Source organism: Ylistrum balloti, unplaced genomic scaffold (assembly GCF_031769215.1).
Source record: "Ylistrum balloti isolate Yb309-2 unplaced genomic scaffold, AGI_CSIRO_Ybal_v1 Utg371328, whole genome shotgun sequence".
Taxonomy (NCBI): Eukaryota; Metazoa; Mollusca; class Bivalvia; order Pectinida; family Pectinidae; genus Ylistrum; species Ylistrum balloti.
Genome location: NW_026782707.1, coordinates 388,236 through 398,801, shown reverse-complemented (window position 1 = coordinate 398,801; position 10,566 = coordinate 388,236). Strand labels below are relative to the sequence as shown.

Below are 10,566 nucleotides of genomic sequence, written 5' to 3'. Positions count from 1 at the left end.
TGTCCGAAATATGGATCCGACTCACGAGCCACGAACACACCGACAGTTCGGCGCATAATTAGTCAATTTGTAGCGTTGCTCTCAGCAAAGGCAATCGAAAAAGGAAGCTTCAATGCTGTTTAGATTAAAGACATTTTAACAATAGCAATCTTTTATAGAAGTTATTTGTGATGTAATACAGATTGACTTCGTCCCATCTAAATGTAACTAATTACTTTGGATGACATCATTTGTCAATGTTAGAAGTGTGTAGTGTGCTTTCGTTCTGGCTGACAACCGTCGAGTACTACTTGTTTTGGGCGTCCACTTAGGGAGTCCCTTATTCATTTGTGGATGTTTCCCTCACTACATAATGTTGCAGTTTGTATAACACTCTGGCATGTGGAACCTCGTCAGACGCTTTGGAAAAGTCCAGAAGAATGACGTCTGTTTGACCCTTAGTGTTGATACATTTGGCCGGGGCACGAGTGGCTAGAATCGGCTTCTGTCACAAAGGAGCGTCGTTTCATGTAGCCATGTTGTGCGACTGTAAGTATATTGTGATGGTCCAGATGTTGTACCTAGCTGCTGCAAATGATGTGCTCCAACAACTTACAGATACCTGTTGTCAGGGTGACAGGTCTGTAGTTTTCCATTCTGTTCTTTGCTGGTATTCGGTCGGGTCCTGAGACCTTGTATATGTTCAGGCTTAGTGAGAATTTCCTAAATCCCTCTGAGGGCACATGGATAGGTGTTAGATCTCGGTATCTGGTTTTCTCCATGTCCTTGAGGTTGTCGCACCACTCACTGGAGTTAAAAACAGAAGAGAACTGGACGTTAAAAATGTTGCCCTTGCCTTTTCTAATCGAGTATATGTAAAGATTTTAATGGAACCACTTCCGAACTGTCCTTCCCTTGTTGTTGATGAAGCTCTGGAAGCGATATAAATTTAATGTAGAGTCAGATATACTTTATTATTTCACAATTTAAACATCATAGATGAACAGTGATGAGGGGCGGGGGAAGGAAGGGTGGGATGTAGGGAAATAGTTGATTAAATTTGCAAGAGGTTCGCTTCCCTACATCTGACCATGCAAGCAACAAAAAAAGCAATTAATGTTTTCTTGTTTACATATCCTAATGAAAACGGGTAAGATCTTTATCTATGGGATAAGGCCCTCTTGTGCATATACATTTAAAGTCTGACCATGTCACTATAACTTACATCCTCACTCATTCAACTCGGTCATACCACACGAGATGGACGTGTACATCTCATTAATATGAAACTAAGGTGACGGATTCATAATTTTTTCGGGGATCTTTTCGACTTGTATACTACTGAACTTGTTCTTGTGAGCTCGCTTGTTAGTTTGGAGGGTACACGTCTGCCGGGTTTGGAGGGTACACATCTGCCGGGGTCTACTGGAATGATTTGGTGACTACTTAGCTATATATACCCTACTAAAACATGTGGGGCGCCCGTCGCCTCGTATTCATACAACTTGGGTTCAATGTCTACACTACACAAAGAATTAATAGACTGTTAACACATAACTACCTATATCATTTGTAGTCTATATCTGCAGACAATCATAAGTAATTTAAATGCTACTTATCTTGATAAGGTTTGTGCGTTTAAAGTCAATGTATGTTTACAGGGCGTGACGATTCACCTGTAAAGTGAGTGGGATCTCAAACAGATTGAACACGTGGATGGAGAAGATCGTGTGCTAAGTAAACAAAACATCACCATACTGATACGGTTTTGGAAACACGACAAAAAACTGACTATTTTAAACCAAGGATCACTGGATGAAATGCAAGTCGCTAACAAGGTTGCCCTTATAACTGGGTCAGGTAAAGGACTCGGCAAGGCGTTCGCGGGAGCGTTACTCCAGCGCGGAGCCAGGGTGAGTATATCTGTCATTTTACGTTTCAAGTAAAGCTGTTGATGGGATCTGGGTACTATATCGACACACATGGAAACAGTTACTACTGGAAAAATGAGTACTCTTTGCCTACATTTAAGTAAGCGGAAAGCTGAGTTCAAAGGTCGGGAGTAGTGTTGACATCTGTGTTGTCTCACTGTCGACAACCGTAGTCTCTCAAAATTAGACTTAACTAACAGGGTTACCAACCAATGGCGAATTCTACAAGCAATAGCTTGGGATAGGGGTACCTCTTAATACCCCTACTACCACCATCACGGATAATTTATACAGAGCATTTTTATTTCTAAGTCTTTCAGACTACACGGGAGTGACTCGGACTTTGTCTAGCTACTAACTTACAGATAACATATTTAAAAACTGATCCCGGGCGCATTTCGGATCACTTCGCTGTCATTTATACGTAGTAAAATATGCGCGTGGATAACATGTCATCGAATGTAATTCATATATTCTCTTGATATGGATGCCTGTGTCTTTGACGGTGTGACAACTCCAAATTTTCTAATCGATAGACGTTGTAACGTTGGTATATCACTAAACATGTATATGAAGTAGAGATCACTGATATATTGATATTTATACACAAGTATTTCTGGCAATTGGTGTTGAATTGATACGATAACGACGATACTATATTTTTGTTGATAATCACGGAAATCTGTTGAGGTATTAGAGGTGGATGGCCTGAATCTATTTCAGAGATGGTTCAAACGTGTAAAATCAGTTCAGCTTTAGAAATTCCAGGTCTTTAACGTTAAGACACGATATGATACTTATCGTAGGACCTATATTTGTTCAATTTAAATGTAACACGATTACACAACTCCAGTGCGTTGAAAATTATTCACACGTGACTGCCTCAATAGTTGCCTATAACTATGACAAAATGTAGATGAGTAAGATTGATATAATATGAGATCAAAAACTTAACGGATTAGATAATCTTTGTTTCATCATTAAATATTACGTAATGTCCATCCCATGTCGTGTAATACTAGACTGCGCCACATTAACCTGTCTTTAATCTCGAGAAAATGTGGAAATAAGAAATCCCTGTATGTCTGTCCATCCGTAGAACATGTAACGAAATGTTGGTTGTATGGATAACTTAAACTGTTAGTAGTGTAATCACTGTGTTGATTCCCACCACACCCCCACCCCCATCCTCATCCCCGCCCCTACCCTCACTTTTCACCAGAAGGCTTTTGTGTGATTGCTTCCAGGTAAGAAATAATCTTATGTTCATTATTTAAACAGGTATGTCTATCTGACGTCAACCCCGAGACCCTCCAGACGACGCACGACCAATACGCCTCAAAATTTGGCCGTGAAAATGTGTGCAGCTGTCCATGTGACGTTACAGTCGAGGCAAACCTTAAAGGTTAATTGAAAATATATTCATATGTTTGTAAATTATACCGAAGGAAATTTATACATATCTCCATACCTTAAGAGCCATATATTGTGTATTCCCATGCATGCATTTCCTTTATCCACAGTTATTATACCCACAACGAGATGTATTCTTAATGATATCGATCTTCTTTTAAAGATTTATTTTCAAAAGCGAGGCAGGATTTGAAAGGACTGGACATAGTGGTAAACAATGCGGGGATAGCTGACGAAAGCAAATGGGATAAGATGGTGGATATCAATCTGGTAAGTTAACACACCGTAACTCTACGGAAACATCTCGGTGATTCACCATTTCAAAACTGACGTTTACACCATTATAAAAAAAATCGGCCATTCTCTCCACCAGGTCCGCGCGTTTCACAATTAACGTACTTCCTCTGCCCGTAGAACACGTCTGATTGCTCCGTAGAACACGTCTGATTGTAACGTATAGCACGCCTGATTGTAACGTAGAACACGTCTGATTGTAACGTAGAACACGTCTGATTGTAACGTAGAACACGTCTGATTGTAACGTAGAACACGTCTGATTGTAACGTAGAACACGTCTGATTGTAACGTATAGCACGCCTGATTGTAACGTAGAACACGTCTGATTGTAACGTAGAACACGTCTGATTGTAACGTAGAACACGTCTGATTGCTCCGTAGAACACGTCTGATTGTAACGTAGAACACGTCTGATTGCTCCGTAGAACACGCCTGATTGTAACGTAGAACACGTCTGATTGTAACGTCTGATTGTAACGTAGAACACGCCTGATTGTAACGTAGAACACGTCTGATTGTAACGTATAGCACGCCTGATTGTAACGTAGAACACGCCTGATTGTAACGTAGAACACGTCTGATTGTAACGTAGAACACGTCTGATTGTTACGTAGAACACGTCTGATTGTAACGTAGAACACGTCTGATTGTTACGTAGAACACGTCTGATTGTAACGTAGAACACGTCTGATTGTAACGTATAGCACGCCTGATTGTAACGTAGAACACGTCTTGTAACGTAGAACACGTCTGATTGTAACGTAGAACACGCCTGATTGTAACGTAGAACACGTCTGATTGTAACGTATAGCACGCCTGATTGTAACGTAGAACACGTCTGATTGTAACGTAGAACACGTCTGATTGCTCCGTAGAACACGTCTGATTGTAACGTAGAACACGTCTGATTGTAACGTAGAACACGTCTGATTGCTCCGTAGAACACGTCTGATTGTAACGTAGAACACGTCTGATTGTAACGTAGAACACGTCTGATTGTAACGTAGAACACGCCTGATTGTAACGTAGAACACGTCTGATTGTAACGTAGAACACGTCTGATTGTAACGTAGAACACGCCTGATTGTAACGTAGAACACGCCTGATTGTAACGTAGAACACGTCTGATTGTAACGTAGAACACGTCTGATTGTAACGTAGAACACGTCTGATTGTAACGTAGAACACGTCTGATTGTAACGTAGAACACGTCTGATTGTAACGTATAACACGTCTGATTGTAACGTATAGCACGCCTGATTGTAACGTAGAACACGTCTGATTGTAACGTCTGATTGTAACGTAGAACACGTCTGATTGCTCCGTAGAACACGTCTGATTGTAACGTATAGCACGCCTGATTGTAACGTAGAACACGTCTGATTGTAACGTAGAACACGTCTGATTGTAACGTAGAACACGTCTGATTGTAACGTAGAACACGTCTGATTGTAACGTAGAACACGTCTGATTGCTCCGTAGAACACGTCTGATTGTAACGTAGAACACGTCTGATTGTAACGTATAGCACGCCTGATTGTAACGTAGAACACGTCTGATTGTAACGTAGAACACGTCTGATTGTAACGTAGAACACGTCTGATTGTAACGTAGAACACGTCTGATTGTAACGTATAGCACGTCTGATTGTAACGTAGAACACGTCTGATTGTAACGTAGAACACGTCTGATTGTAACGTATAGCACGCCTGATTGTAACGTAGAACACGTCTGATTGTAACGTAGAACACGTCTGATTGTAACGTAGAACACGTCTGATTGTAACGTAGAACACGTCTGATTGTAACGTAGAACACGCCTGATTGTAACGTAGAACACGCCTGATTGTAACGTAGAACACGCCTGATTGTAACGTAGAACACGTCTGATTGTAACGTAGAACACGCCTGATTGTAACGTAGAACACGTCTGATTGCTCCGTAGAACACGTCTGATTGTAACGTAGAACACGTCTGATTGCTCCGTAGAACACGTCTGATTGTAACGTAGAACACGCCTGATTGTAACGTAGAACACGTCTGATTGTAACGTAGAACACGTCTGATTGTAACGTATAGCACGTCTGATTGTAACGTAGAACACGTCTGATTGTAACGTAGAACACGTCTGATTGTAACGTATAGCACGCCTGATTGTAACGTAGAACACGTCTGATTGTAACGTAGAACACGCCTGATTGTAACGTAGAACACGCCTGATTGTAACGTAGAACACGTCTGATTGTAACGTAGAACACGTCTGATTGTAACGTAGAACACGCCTGATTGTAACGTAGAACACGTCTGATTGTAACGTAGAACACGTCTGATTGTAACGTATAGCACGCCTGATTGTAACGTAGAACACGTCTGATTGTAACGTAGAACACGCCTGATTGTAACGTAGAACACGTCTGATTGTAACGTAGAACACGTCTGGATCTCCGTTAAAGTTTAGAATAGCTTTTAATGAAATCCGTAAACGTTTGTAACCATACATAATCACTTCCGATATTCCCCGTAATATGTTTAGCACCAGAATTACAACATGTACCCGTATCAACACAGATGCTCTGAGAAACCTCAGTAGAGTTTACAGTATTGAGAGGAAAGCTTTCAGTAATTGATTTAAAGAAGATTATACATAATATACTATATGTATCATTCTCATCGCCGACGTTTTACTTAAACGGTCGACAGGTTGTACAAAGTGGACCAAAGTTTACCTGTTCTTGATGACCAGAGGGACCTGGTCTGAAGCATCCTACTATATCCGACTGATAAACGTCAGTCAACTGTTTGAGAGCGAATTTGAAGTCGTGAATGACCGTGCTTTATTTAATTGTTGTTTTACCAACAGAAAGGTGTGATTAGTGGTACATTGATGGGAATGGAGGCTATGAAAACGGCCAACGGTGGCAGCGGGGGAATCATTGTCAATGTGGCATCTATGGCTGGTAAGTAGTATATATACTAGTAATGGACAAGCTAGATCCGAATGACTATGATAGTAGGAGTCTTTAGGGATAGTTCAGTTATCATTTGTCTTAGTTATCATTGGTCTTAGTTATAATTGGTCTTCACAAAACGTTATAGAATGAGTGACACTCTGTTCCTCTACAGTGGCACGAATTCCCAACCCACGGTCCATATATATGTCACTATAGAACACATATATAGATTCCATGGGTTGGGGATTTTGTGTCTAGTGACACTGTCATCTTGTGGAAATATCCATTGCATTATGTAAAAGAGACAACTGTGAACCTTTCCTGCAGAACCGCTGGCTGCGTTCAGAATTGATAATGCTCTATTTCCTGCCAAAAATAAATTTTAAAAATATCTTCCTTGTCTAACTATAGTTTACATTCCATACGCTTTACTGGACCCCGGTTTTAGTGTTCACCAAAGAGAGGAAAGGTTATGAGGTTGGCTTAGATTGATGTACTACATGTTCAACGGTGTCCAGCTTTGAATGACTGTTATGTCTAATACATGTTAAGTATATCACGTGACCTGTTAGGATAGTCGGGATACCTGAATCACTTCAGACAAATGTCACTTTGAAGTTTACATTGAATGGTCCCATATATCGTGGGTAACGTCTGTTGAGAGTACCAAACCTACACAAATGGATCTCAGTTTCACTGAAGTCGGACAAAGGACATTGCATCTTCAATGTTATCGATTTTAAGACTGAGATCAAAAGAGGACAAAGAAAATTAAAGAATTAGACAATCTTCTATTTTTGTTCCTCGAATTTTCTTTTCCGTTTTAAAAATAATTACACAGGTTAAAGTTGTTGACGTTGCAGTTCATTATAAGATATTTTGCTATCTGTGTTACGATGACTTGTATGTTGTGAATCCAGGACTCATTCCGGTGGCCCATGTCCCAGCATACTCTGCGACGAAATATGGTGTTGTGGCTTACACGAAGAGCTGGGCTGTAAGTTAATGTTGGGGATACTTTATACTGTTAAAATGTCATTAATTTGTTATATTAAATTAATCATTTTATATCAAGTAAATCATGTTGATACAGTGGACAATAAACACATTGTAATTGATCGAAGGGAAACAACTCTCTTATCTTCATGATCTGGATAAAGCTGGGTGTGTGAATGTATAACCAATGTAGATTAGAATTAAAAACGCTATCCTTATCATGTCCGGGAGGACGTTATGATGGAGTGGGTATCTTTTGGTATATGCTCACAAGTATAATTCTGTCAGGGAGGACGCCATGCTTTGTATATATGAGAGGAAGGTTAATGATAACGGATCGTTCACTAACAGAGATGGAAGCAGCGAATAGTTTTGCGTACAACATGTAAAATTTGTGTATACAACGATAATAACAATCTGTTTATCCACGTGTAGGAGAACCCAGAATCGGTAGACAACAATATTCGAATGGTTTGTCTTTGTCCGGCCTACACTAAAACTGACATCATGAAAATGACAGACTATTCCGTACACAACAGCGACATCGCCAATGCTTCCGTAGTCAAACTAGGGATTATGAGGTTTGTACATTAATGTTGTCAATATAGGTTGGTTTTACCTTGTTGTACAGGTACATCCTCAGCCAGCTATGAAATAACAAATATTAAACTACAATGCAGATTTAAAAGCTGAAGTCTAAAATACTGCATGCTTAATGGAGATGAAAATTCATGCAAAGGAGAGATAGTTTAGTTTCAAAAGACAACCTGACAATGTTACTTTTTTACGAAATTTGATTAATTAAAATATCATTTCACATCAAAAGGATATTAAACTATTAGGCCAAGTCTGCTATATGTGACGATAGCAATGTGAATAAAACCTAATTAAAGTCTTTGTTACTCTCATTAAGTTTACACACGTTTAAATGATGCTCCCTCCTCAAAATTACGTTCAAGTAATTTAATTCACTGTCATCACGAATTACAGACATGCTGACTTGTATATACAAATGTACAAATAAATAGTGTCATATAATTATCAGTTTTTAAATTGTGAACGTGTTATTTTCGCTCTTTGGATCTCCTATGCCGGAGATACATAAACAGATTTACAAAATACCGCAAGATTTCGGTGCTAAATGGTAGAGTGTAGCAATGGATTGTTTGTCAGAAAGTAAGAGAGTGGTACACATGTAAAATCGCCTTTATTTCAAAAGAGTTCATAACTATCATTGCTTGTGTCTGAACAAATAAAACATGTAGTGAACATGTTTGAATACTGATTATAACCGTTTGTTTCAGTGTTGAGACCGTTGTGACTGCTTTCCTGAAACTTCTCGACGATAATGACAACCATGGGAAAGCGTTGTCTGTGATGAATGCCAAAGGAATGCACTACATTTAGTACAGTGTTTATTTGATATGTACATTAATTTAAACAACTATATGTCAATATTCTAGAAACAGCTCAAGATACCTTTGCTTACAGAGCCACCAGGCGCAACTTGTAAGTCTTTAGAACACCATTCTGCTGCCGAGAGGAAAATTTGTCACCAAATCCCACCACAACAGATTCAGTGATTAATTTCCGGCTATCTTTACTTCCGGTATGAGGTCCAATAACGAAATGATAGGAAATGGTCGAAAGACCAAGATCGATATGACTCGTCTACAGAAAAGTATTGGCGAATTCTAGATGGATATATATATAAATAATATTACTTTTGGTGACTGGTGTTTAAGTAAGGCTCATGCAACATTTACAGATGCCTTTTAATAAAATATTCCCTTTTATGTATAAAGGATTTGTGAACAGTGATCAAAATAGTGACCTTGAATAAGTTCCATATTTAATGCTGTTCATGTAATAGTAAAGCGTTATTTTAACGGTATGACGTGTAAGTAAGTGTAGGATTTCTTACAGATAGATTATAACGACTAAAGTATTTCATAAAGAGTTTTTTTTTAAATGTCCATTGAGTTTGTGTCACTGATGTAGTGATGGCGGTAACAGATATCTGTTTGGAAACTTGAATGATGTCCAAAAGATACGGTCGCCCGGCTACTGTCTGATAGCTATAAAAATAGTAATATCTTAAGTAATAAGGCTAATGCAGCATACCATCTCCTCGCTGATATTATTAATATCTTGCTTAACAACTATTACTTGACACGAGTTTCCACCCCAACCGTCTACACGAGCGATAAACAAGAATCTATGGAGTGTACAAAGTGCGATAACTCTAATACGGACATTCCATCCGGGCAGTTACGAAAAAAAACATTGCCTTCAGTATCATCAATTATTATTAATTTTCATTCAACTTTAATCGTTGATTCCGTCATAGCTTCATGAACATTTAAACAGACTGTCTTCAGAAAGAACGAACTTTCCGGAATCGATGGCGTTCCCAGTTGTGAAGACAAAGGTAGACAGCTAGAATGATAATTCTTGCATAAAGACATTCCGTAAATTTTAGAAAAAAACAAAAAACAAAAAAACAAAAAAAGAAAACAAAAAAGAAAATGTGAACTCTACATTTGTTACTGTAGTTATTCATCGAGAAGTATGGTTCTACACAGGATTATTTAAACAATTTCACAAGCTCTTCTGCTGGATTTTTATCAGGTTTATGTACATCAACCTTCAAACCCTTTTGGAAGTCTTTGATTTAGTTTCAGTGGAGTCTTACTGACCCACATAATTCAACCAAATGTATCCAAGAAGGACAAAAGTGAGCCACTAAGACTGAAGAGCGACGATTCCAGATTTGATTTATTGTGGATATGAACTTTTGATAAAAATGTACGTTGTCATGATGCTGAATTTTACATGTAATTTTTGTCTATCAAAGGAACAGTATTTTTGTTATTATTTTGTAATTGAAATGTGACATGTATATTCTCCCTCATTTATAAACTTGTAGAACAAAACAGTAACCATTGTATTACTGTTCATTTCATGTCTACAAACAGAACCAATCAGAAACAAATACAA

General features: G+C 38.7%; 1 protein-coding gene across 1 annotated transcript; it reads left to right on the top strand.

Annotated features, from left to right (window-relative positions):
* Positions 1–1,796: 1,796 nt before the first annotated feature.
* LOC132562043 (15-hydroxyprostaglandin dehydrogenase [NAD(+)]-like) lies at positions 1,797–8,973 on the top strand. The gene is made up of 7 exons (XM_060226765.1): positions 1,797–1,892; positions 3,192–3,315; positions 3,487–3,593; positions 6,480–6,576; positions 7,491–7,567; positions 8,002–8,147; positions 8,871–8,973. The coding sequence occupies exons 1-7, from the start codon at positions 1,800–1,802 to the stop codon at positions 8,971–8,973; spliced, it is 747 nt and encodes a 248-aa protein (XP_060082748.1). The 5' UTR covers positions 1,797–1,799.
* The last annotated feature ends 1,593 nt before the right edge of the window (positions 8,974–10,566 follow it).

Coding starts and splice junctions, on each gene's coding strand:
- LOC132562043 (XM_060226765.1), top strand. CDS start 1,800: ATGCAAGTCGCTAACAAGGTTGCCCTTATAACTGGGTCAGGTAAAGGA. Junction 1,893..3,191: donor TACTCCAGCGCGGAGCCAGG/GTGAGTATATCT, acceptor TTATTTAAACAG/GTATGTCTATCTGACGTCAA. Junction 3,594..6,479: donor AGATGGTGGATATCAATCTG/GTAAGTTAACAC, acceptor TTTTACCAACAG/AAAGGTGTGATTAGTGGTAC.